The sequence below is a fragment of the Phacochoerus africanus genome, chromosome 15 (genome assembly GCF_016906955.1).
Source record: "Phacochoerus africanus isolate WHEZ1 chromosome 15, ROS_Pafr_v1, whole genome shotgun sequence".
Lineage (NCBI taxonomy): Eukaryota > Metazoa > Chordata > Mammalia > Artiodactyla > Suidae > Phacochoerus > Phacochoerus africanus.
In genome coordinates this window covers 115,294,598-115,319,533 of record NC_062558.1, presented here as the reverse complement: position 1 = coordinate 115,319,533, position 24,936 = coordinate 115,294,598, and the positions used below count along the sequence as shown (strand labels likewise).

General features: G+C 51.6%; 1 protein-coding gene across 1 annotated transcript in view; it reads left to right on the top strand.

Moving 5' to 3' along the window:
* COL17A1 (collagen type XVII alpha 1 chain) overlaps positions 1–24,936 on the top strand; it is a 48,048-nt gene that overhangs the window by 13,916 nt on the left and 9,196 nt on the right. The window contains exons 9-38 of the mRNA XM_047761357.1: positions 189–332; positions 1,531–1,689; positions 2,233–2,304; positions 3,639–3,710; positions 4,489–4,557; positions 5,636–5,797; positions 6,173–6,253; positions 7,381–7,425; positions 8,677–8,895; positions 9,484–9,702; positions 10,096–10,125; positions 10,502–10,528; positions 11,884–11,910; positions 12,013–12,075; positions 12,692–12,796; positions 13,575–13,637; positions 14,218–14,253; positions 14,852–14,905; positions 15,148–15,183; positions 15,709–15,744; positions 16,659–16,721; positions 17,862–17,897; positions 18,180–18,251; positions 19,060–19,086; positions 20,057–20,092; positions 21,906–21,941; positions 22,191–22,271; positions 23,305–23,340; positions 23,894–23,971; positions 24,843–24,896. Of these exons, the coding sequence (XP_047617313.1) occupies positions 189–332; positions 1,531–1,689; positions 2,233–2,304; positions 3,639–3,710; positions 4,489–4,557; positions 5,636–5,797; positions 6,173–6,253; positions 7,381–7,425; positions 8,677–8,895; positions 9,484–9,702; positions 10,096–10,125; positions 10,502–10,528; positions 11,884–11,910; positions 12,013–12,075; positions 12,692–12,796; positions 13,575–13,637; positions 14,218–14,253; positions 14,852–14,905; positions 15,148–15,183; positions 15,709–15,744; positions 16,659–16,721; positions 17,862–17,897; positions 18,180–18,251; positions 19,060–19,086; positions 20,057–20,092; positions 21,906–21,941; positions 22,191–22,271; positions 23,305–23,340; positions 23,894–23,971; positions 24,843–24,896 (2,238 nt within the window). The remainder of the gene's footprint in view (positions 1–188; positions 333–1,530; positions 1,690–2,232; positions 2,305–3,638; positions 3,711–4,488; positions 4,558–5,635; positions 5,798–6,172; positions 6,254–7,380; positions 7,426–8,676; positions 8,896–9,483; positions 9,703–10,095; positions 10,126–10,501; positions 10,529–11,883; positions 11,911–12,012; positions 12,076–12,691; positions 12,797–13,574; positions 13,638–14,217; positions 14,254–14,851; positions 14,906–15,147; positions 15,184–15,708; positions 15,745–16,658; positions 16,722–17,861; positions 17,898–18,179; positions 18,252–19,059; positions 19,087–20,056; positions 20,093–21,905; positions 21,942–22,190; positions 22,272–23,304; positions 23,341–23,893; positions 23,972–24,842; positions 24,897–24,936) is intronic.

Below are 24,936 nucleotides of genomic sequence, written 5' to 3'. Positions count from 1 at the left end.
ACAAAGTGTCAGGTTGATAAGTGCTATAAATTGACAAAATGCAAAAATTGTAAAGCTAACCAAAAATGTCCTGCGGGTGAAGTGGCTGCCTTGTCCTCCTTGTATCCAGAACACTGTGGCAGTTCTACTGCCTTCGAGTTCAGGAAGGGGTCCTGGGCCTAATAAAAAATCTGGGGACACTTTTATAGGGACGGAATTGGATGATGTTAAGCGTTTGCTCAAGGGGAGCCGGTCAGCGAGCGTGAGCCCCACCCGGAATTCCTCTAACACACTCCCCATCCCCAAGAAAGGCACCGTGGAGACCAGAGTGGTGACGGCAAGCTCCCAGTCAGGTGAGTGCCCCTCCATCAGGTTGCTGTGTCAGGAAGGGAACAAGGCAGCAGGTGCCCAGGCAGGCCTTTCAGGCTGTAGCAGCAACTTCAAAAAGTACTGCGCATTTGCTCTTCCTACAGCATGAAAGTGTGGGCTGCACTCTTCCACCCCTACTGGTCAACCATCCCATGTGCCAGCTACGGTCTGGCTCTCGATCCTAGAGATCCTCTCCCTGGAGATTCTTGACATGTCCTGGGACCGTATTGGCCAGGTCCCCCAGTGCAGAATACTGAAGAAAGTTGTAGTGTTTTCTTTCATCCACTCACCTGATTAAGGTTTGTTATAGTTCTCCTCTATGCCAGGCACCAGGCACTGGGGCAAGGCAATGAGCGAGACAGACACAGCCACTGCCCATGTCGAGGTGAGGGCCTCCAAGGGAGTCAGGCAGGGTGAGCATAGCTCAGCGTTTATATATCACGTGCCTACCAAGTACAGGGTGGGTTCTGTCGGAGACAGAAAGATGAACAAGCAGACCCTTGGGGGGAGATAAAGAAGCCAGTTCTGCTGTGAAGTTTCCCTCTCATTCACTACTGGAAAAAACAAACAAACAAACAAACAACTTTGAGACCATGATCTTTCATTTTTCAGTTCAAAACCAAAACCTCTGGGTACTTTGTGACCTACTCCCTCTCTTATAATGAAGGGGCAGAACTGGCTTCAGATTTGAAGAAGTATCCAAAGCACCCTTGGGTCTGGTTGACACACAGGAAAGTTTAAGGAGGGTTTAACTGGAAAAGAATGTCACCTGTGAATGTGGTGGCCTCAGAACTGAGGGCTTCCCTACCTGTGCTACCCTCTGCCTGGAACTGTATGGTAAAGGAATCACTGCTCCACAGCATCGCTGACAGAGAGAGGGTTGATAGGAGCATCCCACCAGGAGGTGGGGAGTGGGGCTTAGAAGGAGAAACGGGTGGATGCTGGAGCAAAATTTACAACTTCAAATTTCACTGTGAACCATCAAGAATTCTAATTCAAGAGATAAGTTTTCACCCGCTCCAAGATTTCAGATAGGAATGGGATGACCAGTTGTCCTGGTTTGCTCCAAACTCAGGGAGTTCCCAGGACATGGGACCTTCAGGACTAAAACTAGGAAAGTCCTGGAAAACTGAGCCCATGGGGTTCCCCTGGCACAGAGAGTAGATCTGTCTCTGTTTCCAGTGTCTGGCACTTATGACGCCACCATCCTGGATGCCAACCTTCCCTCCCACGTGTGGTCTTCCACGTTGCCGGCAGGGTCCTCCATGGGCACCTATCACAACAACATGACAACCCAGAGCTCATCCCTCCTGAACACCAATGCCTATTCTGCAGGATCAGGTATGTGGTATGCACACACGTCCCTTCCCACCCGAACCCGCCACCCCTGACCCCGCAGCTGAATGACCACCACCACCCCGGCATTCGCCATCCCCAAGACTTCCTAGAGGGACTTTCTGTGACCAAGCATCCCAAGATTTCTCCACTGGAACTTCTATGGCATTTCTTTTGGTGGGTCCCCTATAGAAAGGACTATATAGTACAAGGTATCATAAAAAAAATGTAATGGGAAAGAACATGAAAACAGATACAAGGAACCTAGTTTCACTCCATGTGCATTAACTATGTGACCTTAAGAAGTTGTTTATTAACTCTTGGCTTCAGGTGTCTTCTCTGTAAAATGGTCACTCACAAGAGGGGCTTGGCCGGCATGGATGCCCACTCAAGGCCTGACAAACCTACAACCCAAGGCACACCACAGACTAATGTTTTGTTCTGTGCTGTAAGACAAGATCAGAGATTTTCCCCTAGCATCTTTTCTGGTGCTTCTTTGCCCCTGTTTTGTGTGGACACCCTCTTACCAGCCTTCCCCTTCCCCTGCAGTCTTTGGAGTTCCAAATAACATGGCATCCTGCTCCCCTACTCTGCACCCGGGAATCAGCACCAGCTCCTCAGGTCAGTTCTTGCCAGCCTGGGAAAACTAGGCATGCTCTCGCCTAGTAAGGAGAATGGAATGGCTTCTAGGGAAGATGTCCTTCCTGAGTGGATGAGCGGTCCGTCCTCATGGACTTCCTCCACGCACATGGCCATGCAGAAGCGGCCGCCAAGGAGCTGCATTAGAAGGCACAGAGCCTGCCCTCCGTCCTTGACCTAGCTCCATCCCCAAGGGAAAGGGCTAAGGGGAGGGGCACCAGAGACCACATATACGTGCTTATTTCTTTGCTAGTCCTTTTATTTAATGGAAGAGGTGGAGAGATGGGAGTAAAGGGGCTAAGCAAGGAACAACTAAGGATATTTTTAGGTGGAAAGCATTGTTAACTTAGAAAGATCCTAAGTTTTTTTTTTTTAAATATGTATCATAATTACTTGGGGGCTCAAATAAGGCAAATATATGATAATTTTGAAGAAGTATTTATTCACTCAGTTCTCACATACATCATAGTAGCCTCTCTGTAAATGAATGACCAGCCCATATCCTTTGTTAAATGAATCTGCCTTCTCTCTGTGATAGCCTGACTAATATTATTACTAATGTTACCATCCCTTCTTTATTCCCTTGGCTGGCATATCTGTTCCGATTTTCACACCTCCAGTTGACTAGAAACCCAGAAGACACCAGGTTCAAGCTGTGTTCCTCCTGCCTTTGCTCTTCTACTTTGCAAAGCACTGACTGAGGAGGGTGGGCTGATATTAGATCCATGACCTTGTGCCGCAAACACTAGACGGGATGGAATAAGAGAAGCTGTTAACGAGGGAGGAATGAGCTTCTGCACACTTTTACAAACCAACAAATAACCAGCCTTTGAAATCATAATGAAGGCAAGAGGAGTTTTATGTGTTTGAGTCAGGAGACGGAAAGGTCAGAATGGAAGCTAGGGTCCTGCCCAGTTAGTGCCTCTCGGCTTCTGCTGTGTCTGTATTCTTATTTCCCACACTGTGCCCCAAGGCACCCCAGGATCCTGCAAGAAAGGGAACCCTGGGATATCCAAAGATTTTGAGGGTTATTGCAACATCTATCAGATCCTATTCTAATTACCACGATTAAGTTCTGTGGACTTAACTACCCACCAAATGGACCTTAGAAATTTTGCCCTGGGTTAAGGAGGTGGAATATTAAAAAACTACTGTATCACTAAGAGCATGGGAACTAAGAACATCTGGGAATCTGCCATATGCAAAGTCCTTTGTCATGAGAGTGGTTGGGGGGGGGGGGGGTCTTTGGGGTGCTGACTTAACCCCAGGGGCCTCGTCTATGCACCTGCACTCACCTGTCCTCATTCTTCTCACAGTGTTCGGCATGCAGAACAATCTGGCCCCCAGCTCTTCCGCCCTCTCCCATGGCACAGCCACCACATCCACAGGTCTGAAACGGGTTTGGAGCCTCGGGCTGGGAAGCTACAGCTCTTTGTAGCTGTAACTCACAATAATACCCCTGTTCAATGAAGGAATTAGAAGGACCAAAATGTCCCTAAAAATGAATTGACTTTTCCCACCAAATGAACAACCCTCCACACCCTAACACAGAGGTACCAAGTTCAGTCATTTGCTGGCTCAGACATGAGTGAAACTGCAGGGAGCCTTGCTAGGGGGTGTCACCTGGATATCCCCATGTCTCACTGCTGTCCTTGATGGCCCACTGTCACTGACAATCAATCATCTGGCTGACTTTATGGTGTACCCTCTGTGCAAATCTGGGGGAGAGGGGACAGAAGAGGTATGAGCCTCAGACTTTTCCCTGAATTTTCTTACTGTTTAGTTGGAGTAGAAAGTTTAATATACATGAAACACCTGGAGGATCCTATAAGAGCATGAATCAAGCCATGCAGAGCAGGTTTGAGCACTGTAGGAGTTCAGAAAGGGAGGAGACGTGGGAGGGCCTAGGAAGACTGCGTGGAGGAGGTGGCCTTTGGAATGGTCCGACAAGGATAAGGATTATACCAAAGAAAAGTTTCAGCTAAACTCACTGCTGCCCCGATGGCTGGAGAAAGTTGATCCCATTATTTATTATCATTCCTTATTATCTTCCTCTCACCTGAGGAGATTGCCTGTCTGCCAGGGCTAGTCAGGCTACTTCTTAGCCACATGGAGCTGCCCCCACCCATTGCTGGCCCTGATCATTCATTGGTTCCTCTCCTGCAGCGTATGGTGTGAAGAAAAACATGCCCCAGAGCCCTGCCGTTGTGAGCACCGGGGTGTCTACCTCTGCGGGTGAGTGCTATCCCCAGCTGCTGGGGCAGGCTGGCACACAGGAAAAATTACTCCTTGGTGACACATGGCAGGAGGAGACGTAACCTACTGGTGGTCTGAGGTCTGCAAATGAGACTCACCTCAAGGGCCTCTCAGTTGCTTCCAGGAATCAGCAGAGACGGGCGTGCCCTTCGCTTTGCTTTGGCCTCCCTGTCCAGGGGGGCCGGGAAGCTCCACCCTCCATGCCTGCCCAGGGTCAGGCACTCACAGCCCAGCCCCCGCCCTTGTTGGAAGCCCCTGGTTTGGTCACAGGTTACCCATCACAGGGGCCTCGGAACCACCCCCCACCCAGAGGCTGCCACACCCTCCCTGCTTTCTGTAGAATCTTTATCAACTTAGGTTCATGACACACGGTGATTTCTTCCATTGCTCTAATCCTGGTGTTTCCATCCATTTAGCAATACATTCAGAAACTGTTTACTGAGCACCTGCTTTGTAGAAAACAGCGTTTTGAGTGCTTAGAGTATAAAATAGAAAAGGCAGGCTAGATTCCTGCCCTCACAAGGCTGACAGTTCCAGTCAAAAAGGTGGATAACAAACAAGTGGACAAGAATAATTACAGAAAATGACACATACTTGAAGAACAGACATAGTGAGGAGGTAGAGAGACAGGTGTGTGTATATGTTAGATGGAGAGGTGCTCAGGAAAAGTCCCCCCAGGATGCTAACACTTAAGTCCCACAGTTAGAAATGAACCCAGCCAGTTAAAGAGGAGCCTGACTGAATGGTGACTTTGCCCATTCATGGAAGATCCTATAACATCTAGGGGGGATGCAGCCCCCTAGGCCAGTGCCCAGCGCTTCTGACATTGACCCAACCACCTGATGGCCAAGCCTAGTCAGGCAAGGGAAGGTGTCCCTTATTCCCAAGATGCTTCTTAGTAACCACTGTCAGCAAGAGGAGACCCTAGGATACACCCACAAGCCCCTTTCTTTCCTCCACCCTCCATCTCTTCCTCTCCTCCCTCTTCTGGTCATTTCTTAACTCTCTTTCTCCTGCCACATTTTCCTTCCTCTTCACCCACTTCTCTCCTCTACAGCCAGCACCACAAGCATCCAGAACGATGACCTCTTGCACAAGGACTGTAAATTCCTGATCCTGGAGAAAGACAACGTGCCCACCAAGAAGGAGATGGAGCTGCTGATCATGACCAAAGACAGTGGGAAGGTCTTTACGGCCTCCCCTGCCAGCGTCACTGCAAGTATGTGGGAGCCCATGGTACTCGGGTTTTGGAAGAAAGACCAACAATATAGGCAGATGTCCCAGCAAGGTGGTTTGAGATGTTTGAATGATGAAACCACAGTCATCCCATTCAAACAAAAAATGCCTGCTGAATAGGGTGTCCCAGCATCTGTCTTGAATGCTGACAAGCCAGGAAAATCCCAGCAAAGAGCTCTCAGAGGGGTCTTTCAGCAACAGCAAGTCTCCTACCCATAGGCCCAGACTAGGGAATTAACCCACAAAAAGCAGATCCTTCTTCCTATCAGACTACCCTCTACCTCCAAAAGCAGGAGAGGATATGGGGCAAGGGTGGAGGAGTGGGGAGAGTGGGGAGTATCACTGGTTGTGTGCACAGCTTCTTTTTCAGAGGATACCCTGAAAAAGGAAAAACAAGCTGCATACACCACTGACACCTACGTAATGGCAGAAGCTAATGGTAAGTGCAAATCTGATCACTGTCCACTTTGACTTTGGCCAATCTATCTGTCATTGTTTATCTTCCAAGATCTCACTACTCTAAGTGTGGCCCTGGTCCAGCAGCATCCATAAGACCTGGCAGCATGTTAGGAATGAAGAGTCCTAGGCCCTAGCCCAGTCCTGCTCTGTCAGAGACTGCATTATAATAAGCTCCCTTGTTGATTCATGTGTGCTTATGATGGAAGCAAAGCCTTCCCACAGCACATCTAAAGTCCACAGTTGTAATTTTTCTCACCTTACTTGTCCTCCCATAAATTTTCAGAACTAATAAAAGCTTTGCAAAGCACTTGCTAGCTTTATCTTTTTCTTTTCTTTCTTTCTTTTTTTTTTCCTTGCCAAATATCTGGATCCTGTCCTGGAAAATCATATTTCTTCCCTGCTCTGAGGCCTACAAAAGTCTCCAAATCACTGACTTCAAGGAAATCAGTAAAGCAAGAGGCATAGAACATCTTTTTCAAATGCAAATTAAATCAGTTCTAGTCCTCTCTCAAGGCCTGATACTAGGTCTTCTAAGTTAGTAGTTCTTTACATTTTAGGGGTGGAGGTGGAGCTGTGGAGCCAAAACACCCTTCTCAGAATCTGGTGAAACCTATAACCAATTTCCCCAGAAAATTCCACACATGCCCACAACCTCAGTGGTCAAGCAGCATCCTGGACTTAGGATCCCTCCTCCAAGCCCACCTTTGCCTTTCTGTTCCCTCCACCCCAGTTTAGGGCCTGTGTTCAATGTCCCTTAACCAAGAAATCAAGGGTCATCTCTCACAAGCACATTTATTGTTTGAACACCATGGCCACCCCTAAGGTGGTTCTCCAAAAACATCTTGGGCTTTAGAAGTTTAAGGTCCCAAGAAGGTTGTGACACTGGGTTCTCTCCCACTGTGAACTGTGTGCCAAGCCATGTCTTCATCAATGTGATTATTGCAAACGTGAGATCCGTGAGGACTGAGTTAGTGGACATTGCCATGGGGCTATTCCACAAGGTGCCTGGGGCTTATCTACTTCAAGTCCTGCCCCAAGTCCACTCACGGGCTGTCCTGTGAGCTCCTACAATTTAAAAGCTCAGTGTTCTTGCTGTTTGTCTTTCAGGAGACGTGAAGACCGTGTCCACAAAGGGCAAGGCCACCTCTGCAGGTGGGTGAGAACAGCAGGTCCTGCAGTGATGGGGCCAAAGGGACTGGTTATAGTGAATGGAACTGATAGCAGCCCCCTAGCCTAGAGCCAGTGCTTAAATGAGCCACCTAATGTGGGAGAGTTTCTCTGAAGGTCTTCAAATGGTATGGGGGGAAGGGGGTGGAGGGAAGGGGAGGGGCCTCCTGGGGGCCAGGGCAGGGCTACAGAAGGAACTTGGCTCACAGGCTGCACTGCCCCTGCTGGGTACCCACTGCCTGCCTGTAGGTCCAGGGCTGCTGACATGGCAGGAGCAACACAGCAGGGTTACTGTTGTGTCTTACGGACCACTATCTACCCCCTGCCCACATGGGCTTCAAGGTGGCACTAAGACCACACACATCGCCAGGACACATGCCTTCCTAGTTTGCTCCCATGGTCTTGTGACAAAAGCAGATCAAGGGGTGTCAGCCCATTTTAGATGATATATATATATATATATATATATTAAAAAAAAAAAAAAAAAGAAAAGCCCTGGCCACCCCTTAGGTGCCGAGTATACTTCTAGGCACCGTGGGGATTACAAAGAAAGAGCTGTCTAAACTGAGACATGGAGATGGGAACTATTCAGGTTTGGACTAATAAAATGCAAGAGGTTGTGGCAGATCCACATTCATAGTCAAGAATTTTAAGCCTGGTGCTGGATCTGCTACACCCTCTGCTGATTACTCTACATGCCTTATCTCATGTCATTCAACATCCCCTGAAGAAGGTCAACTTTGAACCGTATCTTTTATTAAAAGGAAATAGATTGGGAAGTTGGGATTGACATATACACACTGCTATGTATAGAATAGGATGAGAAACAAGGACGTACTGTATAGCACAGGGAAATCTACTCGATACTCTGTAGTGACCCATATGGAAAGAATCTGAAAAGGAATGGATATATGCGTATGTATAACTGATTCACTTTGCTGTACACCTGAAACTAACATTGTAAGTCAACTATACTCCAACATTTTCTCAAAAAAAAAAAAAAAGATTTACCATAAAAGAAAAAAAAAGAAACAGGTCAAGTGACCTTCTCAGGGTCACATGGCTCCTGCCCTTCACCAGCCACAGCCCTGTGTTCGTTCCAGGAGCCACACAGGAACCAGAAAGCCATGCTCACATTTACTCAGGCCCGCAGGAAGTCAACAAAAGTCAGAAATTTTGGAGGGAAGAGAGCCTGAGCCACCGGCATTCACCTTACCCTTGCCCTCTCTTCCACAGACATCCATGGCTACGACCACCGCCGCAGTGGAGGTGGTGGTGGCGGTGGTGGTGGCATTGGCAGTGCCGGTGGGGGCACTGGCAGCGGCAAAAGCATGTGGGGGGCAGCGCCAGTCTGGTGCCCCTGCGGCTCCTGGTGCAGCTGGTGGAAGTGGCTGCTGGGTCTGCTGCTGACCTGGCTGCTGCTGCTGGGGCTGCTCTTTGGCCTCATCGCTCTGGGTGCGTAGTGACAGTGACCCCAATGCCCATTAAGATAGGTGGGAATCGGTGCCAAGTGTTGGGGCCAAGGGGCCCCAGATCATAGGTACAGACCCCTTGTTTGCACGTGAGGAAACAGGCTACAGGAGGCAAGTGGCCAAGGTCCCATAGCCACTAGGTGGCAGAGTTGGGACTCTGGGCAGCTCCTGTTTCCCAGCCTAGAGTCCTGTTCAGTCCCCGTGGCAGCCTATTCTAAGCATCTGGTTGCCTTGAATAATCAGGGCAGACCTTTCACAGACTTTTTACTTCCCATATTCCTTGGCTCTCAAACCAGCCCCCTGGGAGATTGGGGACCAGCTCTTTTACCACCTCAGATGATGGCCAGCCTTCAAGGCTCCGTTCCAGTTTTGAGCAGCTCGCCTGCTGGTAGACAAAACAGACTGTCTCCGTGTAAATATTCCAGCAAAATGTCCCCGTGGCATGAAATAGCTGCTATAAACTCCAGATCCCCTACTTCAGGCTCCCCTGGAGGGAGGGAGGGAGGGTGCACTTGGAAGGCACTGCTTTGGGGTCCCTGCAGCTGACTCTGCTTCCATGTGTCCCTTTCAGCGGAGGAAGTGAGGAAGCTGAAAGCACGTGTGGATGAGCTGGAGAAGGTCAGGAGCAGCCTGCTGCATTACGAGAAGATGGAGAGGAGCAGCCAGGATGCTGTGCAGGGTGCTGCACCCAGGATGGGGCCAGATGTGGGGAAATCTGGACTTGATGGCTACAGTCAGGAGGACCTCTGGCAATATGTGTGGGCCAAGCTGATGGCAGAACAGGAAAATGGTGAGTGCATCACAGGAAAAGGCCAGCAGCTCCCAGTCCCAGCTCCTATGTGTGGAGTGGTACTCATTCAGGGCACTCTCAAGCTCCCTTCATCCAGCCACCTGCCAGCCCTGGGAGTGAGAGAAGATCAGTGTTGTAATCCCATTTTATGGCTAGGAAAACTGAAACACAGAGAGAACTGCCTAAGATCAAGGTCACACAACCTGTGCACATTAGAATCTGATTGCTAGTCCTAGCCTTGGTTTCTTCCCGCCAGACCATGGTGATCCCCTTCAGGGTGTGTGTGTGTGTGTGTGTGTGCGCGCGCGCGTGCGCGCATGTATATGCATGTGTACATACGAGAGTAAGAGAGAGACGGTATGCAGCTAACTCAGGCTTTATCATCTCTTGTAGGAAACCTCCGAGGAAGCCCTGGCCCTAAAGGTATCACATTGGATGAAGCCCATTTCCTACTCTCATTTCCTACACTTGGAGCTGGGTTTTCTGGGGAGATTAGAAAATTTTTCTTTTTTCCAAATTGAAGGATGAGCAATGGAAAGATTTTATGGAATTTGTTGAGAGGGCTGAGAATTGGCTTTATAGTCAGAATATCTTAGCAGGGGAAGGGAACTAAGGCATCATCTAAGAGAAGCTCAGTGACATGTCCAAGGGACACAGACAGAGATCAAAGAAGCCACGCCACCTGCCAGCTCACCTTGAAGTGCTGTTTATGTATTGTCACGTGGCCTTAAGACACTGGGAGAGAATGGCCCTTGGGATCTCACCCCATCTCACAGTTTTCATGTCTTTCTGATTTTAGGTGACATGGGAAGCCAAGGTCCAAAAGGTAAACAGAACATATGGAAATTTTTACCTTAAATACTAGTGAAGGTTGATGGTTTAAAGCAATCAGCAAGAGTCAGAAAATGTACCCTGCACTCACCCTGGCCATCTCCCCTGGGAGAGGACCACGAGGTGCAGAGAATCCTGTAGACCTTCAGGCTTTTGGGGAATAGAGAGCTTCATGTACACCTCTGGGGCAGCATAGTCCTTGGCCCCTTCCCAGGGGCTCCCACAGCAAGGATCCCAAGGAGACCTGTGTCCCAGGCCTGCATCTCCCCAGCTCCAAAGGACAGCTCCTACTGCACACCCCAGAGAGAGCTGGAGAAATACAGATTCCTGGGCCCTGCTGGGAATCAGATGCTCTGGGACTGGGCCCCTCCCCGCAGGTTAATTCTGATGAACCAGGTCAGGAATCACTGCACCAGGTGAGCAGCCTACTTTGAAGGGTCTTAGCCCAGGAGGCTGGAGGCAAAAGCCACCAGTCAAGAATGGAGCTCCTATGGGGGAAATTTAGCAGGCACAGTACCACCTACCTTCAAGGGAAGTGGGGGGTGATTAGCAAGGAGGAAGGACACAATCACAGGAAAAGGTGCCTCTCAGTGTTGGTTAGTGTGGGGGACAATCACATAATAACTTGGGTGGCACATGGTTGCTGTAGGGAATTGACATATATGTCCTCAGAAAAGTGGTTTGACAATTAGTGAGGCCCATGTGTGGGAGGAAAAGCTTTCCCATCCTCGTGACCACAAAAGTGCCCCTTGCTCTAGCTGAGAGGGGTTCACAAGCTTCAGTGTACATGGGAATTGCCAGATGATTCTGGGCTCTGCTCCGAGAGCATCTGATTGAGCAGGTGGGTGGGCGGGTCCATAGTCTGTGGTCTGAATCCCCCCAGGTGAGGGCCACAGGTGCACTGTCCATTCTGAGAATCACCATTGGAGACAACAGGGTCTCCACTCTCTCCTCAGGTCCACCTTCCTTCCCAGGAGGTCCCAGTGTAGGAACTGGGGTTCCTTCACTTGGTGGCTCTCAACTTCAGGATTCCCCTCCCCTAGGCACACACCCTGGGCCACCACCCCGGCCCCTTCCCCAAAGGCCCCAGCTTGCAGGCTACACACCCTTGTTGACCATAATACAGGATGCTCGGTCAGACCTGAATTGCAGATAAATAAAAAATCATTTTTGACTATAATTATGTCTCAAATACTAAAAATATATTCAATGTTTGTCTGCAATTCAAACTTAACTGAGTAGCGCCTAGTTTTACTTGGTAAATGTGACAATCCTACTTGAATTCTGCTGGCAGCTCCTTTTGGGGACCAGCCCATGTTCTCTGGCTGACTTCTCTCTCTCTTTCCACAGGAGATCGAGGGTTCCCTGGGACTCCAGGTATGTAGCCTCTGATGGTGCCACTGGGGTTGTGGGCTGCCTGGTCTTGGCTCCTGGGTCCTGGGAGGAAGGCAGGGCCAAGCTATTCTTGTGTGTCCACAGGTATCCCTGGGCCCTTGGGCCACCCAGGTCCGGAGGGACCAAAAGGACAAAAAGGCAGTGTGGGTAAGAACCACTTTTCTGTTCACTTATTCCCTCATTCATTCATTCATTCACTAAATGCTGGTTAAGTGCCTGCTGTTTGCCAGGCCTTGGTTTAGGTGCTGGGGAGATAGCTGTGCAAAATAGAGAAGCTCTGCCTACTTTTGGGTAGAGATGGATACAGAGGGCAGGAGGTGGTTTGTGACAAGGGATGACAGCCCAGCAGGGCCTTGGGAGTGCTGAGGGGTCATTTAAAATAGGGCTGGCAGGGAAGACCTTGCAGAGACTGTACCATTTGCACAAAGACCTGCAGGCCTGAGGAGATCTAGGGGGAGCATTCTAGGCAGAGGGAGTATCCACAGGTCCCCAGGGCCCATGAAGGAGGTGGATCGTGGAGAGAGAGGGGCCCTGGAGGCCCTGCAAGGATTCAGCTTTTACCCCCAGTGAGTTGAGAAGCCATTTGCAGGTTGGGGCAGGAAATAGGACATGAGGCACTTGATTCCCAAACTGCCTGGTTTATATGTTGAACCTGGACTCTAGAGGGAGTGGCTCCAGGTGGCACCCTGCCAGCAAGATGCTGCCTGTGATGCCCCTAGTGGTGGCACCAGGTCCTAACTGAGGTGGTCGTTCCTGTCTTTAGGAGAGCCTGGCATGGAGGGACCCATGGGCCAGAGAGGGCGAGAAGGCCCCATAGGACCTCGCGGTGAACCAGGGCCTCCTGGGTTTGGAGACAAAGGAGACAGAGGTAAGAGGCGATTCTTTCAACAGGAAGGGTAGCTGAGCCCCTGCTTCCTTCTTATATCCCGTGCCACCCCTGCCCCCGCCTCACTAGCATTAGCTGAGCACCTGCTTGAGCCAGGGTCTGTGCTCGGCCCTGTGGAGATAGTGGTCTCATGAAACAGGTGGGCTGGGCTGGGAGTTCAGGCTAGGGATCCTGCAGTGCTCAGAGTCCACAGAGAAGGGCGGTCACACAGAGAAAGGATCTTCCTGAATGGGGACAGGGTCAGTCAGGGCTGAGGTGGAGAGCTCAAGGCGGGGCCTGACAGAAAGCAGAGCAGGTACAAGCCCTGGAGCCTCTCGTGGCTGGAAGGAGGTGGCGGGAAAGTTTCAGACATGAGGTCAGCCCTGGAGGGAGCTGGGATGGTGATGCGGTTAGATTCTTAACCATGGGTCTGCCTTTATCAGGGGAAACCAAGCACTAGACACCAGAAATCCTCTCAATGCCAAAAGATGGTGAATTAGAAACCTGATTTCTAGTTTCACCTTCTCTTAAAAATGTTGCTCAACCAGGAACAAATATTGATTGAGCACCTACTGGGTGTCAGACTTCATGGGACAAAAAAGGCTCTGGAGGTAGGAACTGAAGGTGTTTTGCTCTTCTTGGCCTCACAGAGGCCCCAGTGGCTCAGAGACCACCAGCAGGGCAGGAAGTGTCTCCACCCCCACCCCCCTAAAGGACGCCACACTGGGCTGGGCGGGCAAGCGAACCAGGAGACTTTCTTAAAGGGCTCATCTCTCCTCAGGGGCTGCTGGTCCACCGGGTGTTCCAGGCCCACCTGGTGTCCCAGGTTCTGTGGGCCCCAAAGGTAAGCCAAGACCCCAGATAGTACCCACGTTTGCCACATCCGGATTGGATCTTAGAGGTCCAGGCACTGGAATCCCAGACGGCCCTGACATACGGCTTTAGGCCTGGGTGGGGCCAGCAGGCCCAGAGAGGGTTCCTCTACTAAATAGTCCCTGGGCCTCAAAATCGGGGCTGTTTTTGGCTCCATGTGGATTTAGGGCCTGTTTCTATCTCTCTTCCATGGTCCTGTTATGTGGTCCCTATATGAGTGGATGGATCAGCTAAGCTAGTTTGCTCGCTGGCAGGGGCCCAGGCGCACACACTTGAGAACACCGTGTCTGGACAAGCCAGGCAAACGGGGCCTCCTCACTGTGCGATGCCCATGTGGTCACCTCTCCTCCCTGCCTCCACCCCTGCCCAGATGTTTGACCAGGAAGGAGGGAAGGGTCTCTTGATCCCACCAGCTGCCACTTCCTCCCTAAGGAGGACTTTGACGGGGGTCTTGGTGAGCATGCGGCCTCAGCCTGCTGCTCACTGTGGGGTCACTGTCCCTGGCCTTTACCTGACCCACCTGATAATCCTTGTCTTGTCGTCTTCCTCAGGTTCCAGCGGTTCTCCTGGCCCACAGGGTTCCCCAGGTCAGTCGCTTTTTTCTTATAAATAGACACTATTCCTGGGCCAAAGAGAATCATGTTAAATGGAAAAAAAAAATTAGACAAAAGAAGAAATCATAAAGAGAGCCTCCTGGAGAAGCTCATGTCTGCCTGTGTGTCCCCTGCGGCTGAGGTCGAGGACCCAACGAGTCCCATGAGAGCTGTTCTGACCTAACTTGTGGCACAAAGCCCTCCAGTGGCTTCTGCATCTGGCAGCTCCCATTCTGTCTTGATCTGAGTGAAGTGCCTGCCTCCACTCATCCCCTGTGGGCCAGTTCATCCCTCTGTCCCGGGAGCCTAGAGCTGCAGCCCACACCGTAAGGCAGGCCAACACCCCTGCCAGAGTCCCAAGAGGGGGCCTCATGGCCAGACCTGGTGATCACAGGGACAAGACACCTGGACCAGGATGATGTAGTAGGGACAGGGAGAGGAGTCCATGGACCGCAGCCCTTGACACTGACTTCAGGGAGTGTGTGTGTGTGTGCACCCGTACGCATATGTGTGTGTACATGTGCTATGTCCACGGCCATCCCTTCCAAGGCTGAGAGCACTCATCCCCCTGTGTGGTTTCTTCAACACACAGGCTCTGTAGGTCCCCAAGGGCTCCGAGGTGAAGTGGGACTCCCTGGTGCCAAAGGTAAGCTGCGAGGAGGGCCTGGAGGGGAGGAGGGTTATCACTGTGTAGATGCCACTCAGGAAGGAGGCCTGGGGGGACAGGCACGGTCTCGTGGTCATGACTAGCAGCCTGTGTGGGGCAACAGGGGATGAGAGGAAGGGGCAGTCAGCACTGCAGGAGAGCCTGTCTTCAGACTCACACTCTGCCCCCTCTTGGTCGTCCCCACCCATGCTCTTACACTGAGGTGTCCTTTTCCTTTTCAGGTGACAAAGGGCCTATGGGACCACCAGGACCCAAAGGTATGTTGCTCTCCCTACTGCTCAGATGTCACCACAGTCTGCTGACACCTGGGAACCCACCCAGATATGACCCTTGCCCTGGGGTCTGAGATCCCAGATGATGTGGCCCCTGGACCCTGGGGCTGGAGAGATTTGAGATTCCAGTCCAAGTTCTCAGATAGAGAAACTGAAGCCCAAAGAGGGGAAACAAAGCACCAGCATCACTGTGCTGTGGTTGGGTGGTCCTTGGGGTGGCAAGGATGCAGCACTGAGGCTTCTCCCCTCTAGTCTGGTCCCCCCAATGCCCACTGGTGCAATGGCAAAGGCTGGGTCAGTTTATGGGTAGGCCCTGACCCTGGAGAGGTTTAGCATTGTTCTGGGGTTTCGTTGATGCCTAGCCCTCACCAGCATTCAGCTGACAGTGGATTACAGGTACAACAGGAACTGTTCTGCAGCAAGGGGGTCACTCTTACTGGGTCAGATTGTTTTCTTTACTCCTGATTGATGCTTCCTTTTCCCCTCGCCTCTGCCCCATGTATATTTTAGGTGACCAGGGTGAGAAAGGACCACGAGGCCTCACAGGTCAGTGTCACAAAGGAATCTACTGTGATTCACTGAAGACTTTTTGTAAATCCATTGAGCACTGGAGGTGGAGGGGGAAGAAGTATTGGAGTTCCTATTGTGTCTCAGTGGGTTAAGAACCCAACATAGTGTCCACAAGGATGCAGGTTCAATCCCTGGCCTCACTCAGTGGGATAAGGATCCAGCATTGCCACAAGCTGCAGCACAGGTCATAGAAGCTGCTCAGATCCAGCAATGCCATGGCTGTGGTGTAGCCGGCAGCTGCAGCTCTGATTCAGCCCCTAGTCTGGGAACTTCCATGTGCCGCAGGTGTGGCCATAAAATAGAAAAATAGAAGTATGAGACAGACTCTCTGTCTAAAAAGCTTCAGGGAACTTGCAATCTAGACAAAAGAGCAGGACAAGATAAAATAAAGCGCTGAATGGAGTATAAGGCAGAATCAACATGTATGGTCCAGACAGTAAATGTTTGGGGCAGAAAAGGGTGTTTATGACTGTCTCTGGTTCTTTTGAAGAATTCATTTGGGAAACTTAACTTCTTTCCAAAGTGGCAGAAAGTTGGAATTACTTGAACCTTTCATCCACTTACCTCCAGCCAATGTGCATGATTAAAAAGGAAATTAATAGTATTGGTGCTTTGGCTACAAGGGGCAGCTTTTTGTTGCCAAGGAAATAAGATTCATACACAGGTTCCTTCAGACTAGGCGTGGCCTCTGGGCAAGTCCACACCTAATGATGGAGTGGGAGCGGTGGGGAGTCCTGACCTTAGAATCAAGGAAGATGCTGTGTCCCCACCCTCTGGTTGGCACACCAAGCTCCTCTGGTTGTGGGGTAGCAGACTTGGGGGTGGCCAGGAGAGTGGAGAATTCTACCAGTGTCAGGCACCTCTAACCAGCTGGTCCATTTCCTTTGCAGGGGAGCCCGGCTTGAAAGGTTTGCCTGGTGCTGTGGGTGAGCCCGGAGCTAAAGGAGCAATGGGTGAGTGTCCCACAGCAACAAACACCATGGATCTGCCCTTCTACAGTCATCGTCAAGGCCCTAGAGTTGAGATCTCCTAGAGCTGCATCTCCCAGCTCCTGGGAGAGGCTCCATTTACAAGCTATTCCTAGATGTGGGCATTCCTCTTGGGGCTCAGAGAGCTGCTGTCTTTGAAGGTTTCTTCTGTCTTTGAAGGTTTCTTACTGCTCTAGGGGTGGGGAGTTGGGCCATCACCCTAGTTCCTGCCTCTAAGCCACTCAGGCCCCTGCGAGGGCAGACAAGGCTGAGGTCCTCTGGAACGTGCAGAATTCCAGGTGTAGCTCTGATATCCCAGGGCTGGTCTCACAGCCAGATCCAGGGTTCAGCCCTTTGGCCAACCCTGCTGAGGGGCCTGGGTGGCAGTTAGCACCATGTCCCAGAAGAGTTTAAGCCCCACCGAGGGGGATGTGGTGCATTCACAATCTCATTAATTTAACAAACAATTAGGAAATGCTGGGCAAATAAGATGCCTTACCTCCTTCGAAGGGAGATAAAGCTTGTGTGAGGTGAGGAAGCCCATGGAGGGTACAGGGTGATATGAGGAAGCAGTGAGGGGGGAGGTTCTTCCAAGCAGAAGGATGAAGGAGGTGGCTTTTCAGATGCTTCTAAAAAGTAAGAAAGATTTTCATCACATCAGTTTAGAAAATTCCATGCAGAGACAACCACGTGAGTGAGGAAAAAGCAAGAGCTGGTCTCAGAAGGACATCACTTTGGACAGAGGTCAGGATAATGCCTAAAGCAAAGGAGACGAGTCTTGGGGAACCTTGACCTCCAGGACCTGGAGTAAATGAGGCCATCACGTATTGAGCATCTGGTGTGTACGAGTCCTTGCCATCAGGTGCTGGAGATGCAGTTCAAAGCCACAGAACACCTCAGGAGGAGAGACAGTTACTAGTTTAGGAGAAGAGGGCAGGGAGAAACTATACCCCATGGGTGTGACAATGACAGGGACAGGGCTTCTTCCAAGTCTGATGGCTATGAGAGGGGCCACGTGCCCCACCCCCCACCTGGGAAACAGCTTGTGAGCCTATAGGGCAGTCAAGGGAGTGAGTCCCGGAGTCGCTCCCAGACTCACTGATGAGCTCGGATCTGCTTTCCTAGGACCTGCTGGCCCCGACGGACACCAAGGCCCAAGAGGTTGGTCACTAACATGCTCTCCTCACTCTCCCTGCCTCCCCTGCTTATGACTCCCCACCCTGCCCATGCCCCAGCACGCAGCCCCCAAACCACCACTCTAGTCACAATGCCAGAGGGTGTCATGCAGAAATGTGCCTGGTCCGGGTCTCATCCTCCTCCTTCCTCCCTTCTACCTGCCAGCAAGTTACACAGTAAAACCCCAAGAGACTACCAGCTCCGATGTGGTGGCCAGTCCCCTCGCTTAATGGAAAAATGTTTCCATGTTGATCATGCTCTTTCTAGGGGAACAAGGTCTTCCAGGGATGCCTGGAACCCGGGGCTCACCAGGACCTTCTGGAGACCCAGGAAAGCCAGGTAACAGAATGAGAAGAGGGAGCCAGCCCTGGGGTGTGTGTGTGTGTGTGTGTGTGTTCACAAGCATGCATGCATGCACGCCTTGTTCCACTTTTCTTCTGCAGCTCACCACCAAAATGCCACAAATTCTGGCTTGCCCTGGGCATAGTGGCTGAGGGTCCTGAAACCTGAGTCACCAAGTCTGGCAACTTGGAGGAGAGGGATCCACAATTGAAAGCAAGGAGTTCTAGAAAGGGGAAAGGAGTCTCTTAAAAATGGCAGTTTAATGCCACCTCAGTGCCTTGCTCCTCTGAGCCCTTCCCCAGCAGAATCCCCCCTCAGGCTATACCTGGACTCTCCCCAGTCTGGGGAGAGAAGCTATTGTTAGGGTCTCCAGCAAAGGCCCAATAGGAGCAAGACCCTCAGAACTGCAGGAGGAATGAATCCAAACAGGCCTAGAAAGCTGAGAGCAAGGTGGCAGTCCTCAGGGGCCTGTGAGGAGCAGGGGGCCTCCTGGTGGGTGCACAGATAGGGAAGGCCCAGGAGGGAGCCTGGGGGAAGCATTAGGGGTCCATGAGTAAATGAACTCCCTGTGTTTGTAACTCTCAGATGCCAAAGGGTCTGTGACCCCAAGTGGGCTAAGCACCATGCCCTGATGGAGCAGTGGGTCACTTCACTGCCAAGTCCAAAGCACTGCTTCGTCCAGTGCTAGGAGGACCCTAGGGTCTGGCTGCCCCAGGCATAGGGTTCATCCTCCTCCACCCACCAATCCCTTCTGCCTGCTCCTCAGCCCTTCAACTCTCCTCTCAATGTGTTTTATTTTCTGTAGGTCTCACAGGACCCCAAGGACCTCAGGGTGAGTCATGAGGTCACACCCACTTCCAAACCCCACAACCAAGCCTCCCACTCCCAGCGTTTAGCAGAGGCTTCTCTAGTCATCTTAGTGGTTCCTCTCCTTCTCTCACTCCCCTAGGAGTGGATTCAAGTCGTTTCACTGTGGGTCTTGAGAAGCACCTTAGGAAGGAAAATTATGCAGAGAACAATCTAGAAATCATGCTGGGAGAGAAGAGATTAGATCTCGTGCAGGGACACTCCCCCCCCCCCACCGGCCTCCAGCCACCAGAGGAGGCTTTGGGCCCAGAATTTCCAATGGCCCCACAGGGGCCACATCCCCCACGACATGGTAGGGGATGGGTGCTCGCCTCGTGTGCAAAGGCCCAGCGTCTGTGGGACAGCCCTGGGGTCAGAGCCTGTCCAGTGGTTGGACAGTGTGCACCCACTTGGATTTGAGAAAATGTTACCCCATCAGCCTTGACTCCCAAAGGAAGTTAGGCAAGGATGTAAAATAAAATCAAGCAGCCGCTCCCAGCAGCTGAGTGCACAGGGGCATCTTTTAAATGCTCCATAGCAGAGATCCGTGACCAAAAGCAGGGGGGCTGAGGGTAGGGTTTGTTTCAGATATAGGAAGCCCAGCCCCCACTCCCCTGCACTGCAGGAGTAGGTGGGGACAGTGCTGCTTTGCAGGCAGCCAGAGGTCATAACCCAGAGGGGGTGGGATCCCCAAAGCTGAGTCCGTGAGCCAGTGCCTGCCTCAAGCTCAGCTGTTACCCCATTTCCCAGAGAGGGAGAAGGACTCGGAGCAAGAGGCTCCCCTGAGGGGCTGAGGGGCTGAGGGCTGAGGCAGAAGGCAGAGCAGGTGGATCTGTGGGGCTCAATCAGCGGTTGTGGGTTGTGGCTGTGCCCAGTGCCAGCGTAGGTACTACCACAGGGTTTGTGGAATTGTTGGCTCTTAATCATCCTGACTGGCTTGTTTTCAATCACATCAGGACTTCCTGGTAGCCCTGGCCGACCAGGGCCTAGAGGTAAGTGATTTTCCAAATCAGACAGTCATTTTTGCAGGAGGGAGGGCCCTTCTCTGGCCAGAGCCTGGATCAACAGTGGCATCTAGTGGTTCAGGGAAAGGCTGTGAGGCTGAGAAGTCAGGGATTCTGATCAACTAAGCCAACCCCGGCCCCCACACTTTCCACCCCACAATCCAGCCTCACTTGGTACCCGGATGTCCCCAAGCCCTTGATGGAGGAGGATCTGAAAGGTGCTGCCCCCGCCTATGAAAGCCTTTCTATCCCCCAACTTGTCTCTAAAATGCCCCCCTGGTACTCTGTCCCCTTCCTTAGGTGTGGTCCCCCTGTAACCACCTTAGGTTCTTTGGTCCACATGGGCCTCAGTGTGCCTGAGACACTGCCCCCACCCTGCCCCATTCTGAGAGGGGGCTTTTCTGCAGGCAATAAGGAGGGTCCTGGCTGCTGCTAAGAGGGCAAAGTCTGAGTTCTGAGAAGGGCATCCTTGGGACTCTGACCCTTATACACAGGGGTGACTCTCTCCACTCTCTTCTACCTCTCTGCCATCAGACCCCGAGCCTGAGCCGGTCCAGGAAAGGCACTGCTCAGGGATGGTCCTTCTGTCCCTGTGACCCCACATTCCTGAACCCTGGCCTTTTGTGATGGGCAGTCACTGTCACTTGGAACCTTCTACTTTCTAAAAACTATTTCTAACAACTGATTGAGCCAAGGAGTTCTTTCGGTACATCCCCAGGAGATGAGCCTCTGGGTCCACAGATTTGCTCATGGCTTGATGGCACCTGTGAGAGATCACAGGTTTGGGAATCCCCGGGAAAGACACCCCGCCCTTCTCAAGGGCCTGTGACTTTGTGCACAGGAGGTGGGCATTGCCCCTAATACTGGGTCGTGTTCCAACAAAATGAACTCAAGTACGTTCTCCTCTTGGCCTCGACTCCCAGGGACTAACAAGCAAAGCCCATCCCTCTACTGCCTCAAAGGGGGAAATCAGTATCACCCCTATTGTACGAACAACTGAACTGCCTACAGGCCTTGGGAAATGACAAAAAGGCCCCTAAAGAACCCCCCAGTTGAGGGCTTTTCCATCCTCTACCTCACTCAGTTCTCCAGACTCCACGGACTTCCAGGCCTAAGAGATCCCTGGTCGAGGGGGCCTTGGGAAAGTGTGAATCCGACATTCCTTTCTTCCTTTCTCCGAGGCCCTCCACACACATTTGCATTTCTGTCCTCTAAGCAGCACAGGGCAGAGCAGAGCTCTGTTAACCCTTATACCATCTAGGATTCCCCAGGCCAAGTCCCGCCCCTCAAATCTGCCAGGCCCTTCTACCCTCCCAGGGAATGAGCACCTGAGCAGCACTGGGGAACCAGGTTCTTCTTCACAGGCTCACTGCCTCTGTCCTTTGACCTCTCGGTACTTTACCTACCAAAAGTGATTCCCAATATAGAGCCTATGAAGCCCACTGTGGGGGAGGATATGGTGGGGGGAGGGGGTGGTGGTGACTCATTCCAGGTCAGCTCATTCTGGCCTCCCTGAGAGTCAGACTCTCAGACATCCATAAACGATGCCCCTTCACAGAATCCCAGCTTCTTCCAAAAGCTAATGTGGGCCCATAAGATTGATGCTCGGGCCTCCAGGGTCTCCAGTGCAGGTTGGTGCTTAATGCATCCTGCACTTCCCCTTCAGTTCATTAAAATGTCTTTAGCCTGAGGGCTAGAGGCCCAGAAGTGGGACTCAAATGTACTCAGAAGCCTTGAAAATGATTTATTGCGCTAGTAATTGATCCTGAGAATAACTGCTCTCCCTTTTCTCCCCTCCCAGGTGAACCGGGAGCTCCAGGCAGGATCATGACTTCAGGTAGGCAGGCCTGCACTGGGTACTGTGTCCACCTTGGCTCTGCCTCAACACCCTCCAAGTCTGGAGGCTCGGTGCTTCAGGCAGGATGCAGTCTTATGTTCTTCTGGTCAGAATTGAGGAAGGGGGTATACTTTAGATGGAATACCAGCCAGAGCCACAGGCCTGACCTGGCCCACAGCCTGGCCTGGGTCCCAGTGCCTCTGAGCAAGAATTGTGCCACTCAGCATCCCATGTGCCTTCTGTTTTCAGAGGGATCATCGACTCTCACTGTCCCAGGACCTCCAGGACCTCCTGGAGCCATGGGACCTCCGGGACCTCCAGGTGCTCCAGGTCAGTCTGTTTTCTTGCTTTGCCCCAGATCAGCATCAGCCTTGGCTGCAATTTGATATAGCAATGTTTGCTCAAATCCTGAAACCCAGGCAGGACCCCAAGGAAGAGTAAGGAGGGGCTGGGAAATCTCCCTCCCGGACAGCCTAGTGAGTCCTCATCTCACCCCACCAAGTATCCCGAGCCCTGCACAGGCACTGCTTCACCAGGTCCCCACAGCACCGTTGGGGGCTAAGGTCACATGGCGAAGTCGTAGCAGAGTCAGTGTTTGGTCCCAGGTCCTTCTGCCTCCAGATCCAGTGTTTGACCAGTCAGAGTTGGTCCTCAAATTGTTTCCTCTTGGAAAACAACTTGATAATATGCCTCAAGGACAACAAAAATGCTAGGAATCTATTTGAAGCAAATATCCCCAAATTGTCCAACTATAATGAGATGGCTACAAAAATATGAAGACAAAGTTTTTTGCAGATAATAGCGTTATTTAAAAGAGCAGTATACTCAATAATATGTGCTCTGTGGTTGCAACTATACTTTTATAAGATTAAAGAATGCTTGAAGGAAATAAAACAAAATGCCTGCAAGTTAAAGAATTTGCAGGTGATACTTTTTTCCATTTATCCAAAATGTCTGTTATTTTGTTTTACCTATTTTTAATTATTTAAGATGTTTGTGTATAAATGAAATGCATTGTTTAATATAACCAAATGCAAGTATGGACCAGCCTTCCCTATTAAGTCCAATGAGAGCAGGGACTCATTTAGGAAGTCCCTACCCACTGAAGGACAGTGTAAGAGAGGGCAGCCCTGTCCATCCCAGGGGCCCCAGTGCCTGACAGAGGAGTTCTCACCAAAACGGACCACAAGGTTGGTCCTTGCTTATTGCTTTCAAATAAGCAAGCTGACCTCTGTGGGCCCTATTCAATGCCTTGTGAAGAAGCTACTTATATACCAAGGCACCTGCGTTTTCTTCCAGTTCTTTCTAAAATTCTGACCCTAGAGGAGTCATGAAACTTTTTCTTTCCCAACCCTATTTCCAGGCCCTGTTGGCCCAGCCGGTCTCCCAGGACAGCAAGGTATGTCACATCCCAAAAGAACACAGGACATTGGCTATTGTGAGACCTTCCTTCCCAGGGTGGACCTGTGCCCCATCTTTAAGTGAAGTGAGAGATGTGCCCTTTCGGAAGGGAGATGAGGGGGCAACCAGCTCTTCACCAAGGCCCTTGCAAGGCCTCACAGCCGGGAAAGACCCCTCCTCTCACTTCCTTCCACATTTCAGAGAAGATAGGGGTCCTCTGGAAAGGGAGCTTGAGGCCCTTGGATCTGGGACCAGCTCAACCATTTTCACAGGCCTCAGGCCTCTTGTGACCAGATCCTGATAATCATGTCAGGGTCTGGCAATTTATTCAAATATCAAAAAAATAGGCTTAGGATCCAGTTCCTCCGTGGGCGTTTATCAGTCTCAGCCAACACTCTGGCCCTGCCCATACTCTCCCCCAACCTCCCAAGCTTGTGTCTCATCCTCAGCTGGGCTCCCAGCCCCCCACCCCCAGCACCTGGGCAGCTCCAGAGTGAAGCAGGAACACACTGCTGCAGGCGGTGCCCCTCAACTCTGTGTCCTCCTCACAGGCCCACGAGGGGAACCAGGACTTGCTGGTGAATCATTCTTGGGCAGCAGTAGCTCCATCTCTGAGGTCCTCGCCACTCGTGAGTGCCACCATGTTCCTGGGGACAGGTGAAACAGGGCGGGTGTCAGGGAGGCTGCGTGCACTGGGGCCTGCGGCAGCTGCACCAGTGAGTCATCACGAGCCCCAGTGTAAGCACCCTGCTAGCTGAGAAGGAACAGCAGGGGCTTTATCAGCTGTGGAGGATGAGTCACAGGGATGGCACAGCTGTCAGAGAGGGTCTTGGGATTCCAGAAGGACCAGGGTCACATGAGGCCTCTGAACCTGGCCTTGTGAGTATGGCTAGAGTCCTTTATCCCCCACAAGGGGAGCAATGACAAGCGTCTGTAGGTTCTCAGCCACAGGTCTGGCCTGGCAGGGCTGACTCAGAGGTCTTTCCTGTTCCCAAAGTCCTTTAAAGAGCCCAGGCGGAGATGCCACTGACCTCACACCTGGACACCTGAACGGCAAAGACAGTGCCAGCCCTGGCCCAGCAGTCGTCATGCGCCAGACACTGGGCTGTGCACCCCACTCAGGGTGCACAAGGTCCCTGTGACACAGGTCTGGGGCCTCTGGTTTACAGTGGAGGAAGCTGAGGCTGAAAGAGGTCAAGGACTTGCCTCAAGTCGCAAGCCAGCAGCAGCATGGGGGTGGGATTTGAACTCAGGCTGTCTGACCCTGAAGTCACGCTCTTATGCATCGCTATGTACACCCACAGCGGCCATCAGGGAGCTCAACTCCGCCCCCCCCTGCCTGTGAGCAAAAGGCACCCCTGGCAGAGGGGGTCCTTGAGAATCTGTGCTGTGACCCACACCCCGTGGCCTGGTGTAGGGGGGTGAGTGTAGGCACTGAAGACCCAGCAGAGAGCAGCCTCATGGTCGCTATTGCTCACTTCTGGTTTCTTCTTTCCACAGAGGGTCTGGACTTACGAGGTCCTCCAGGCCCACCTGGGCCACCTGGCCCACCAGGTAAGCACTTTAGGGATCTTTGGAAGGTGGGGAATCTTGG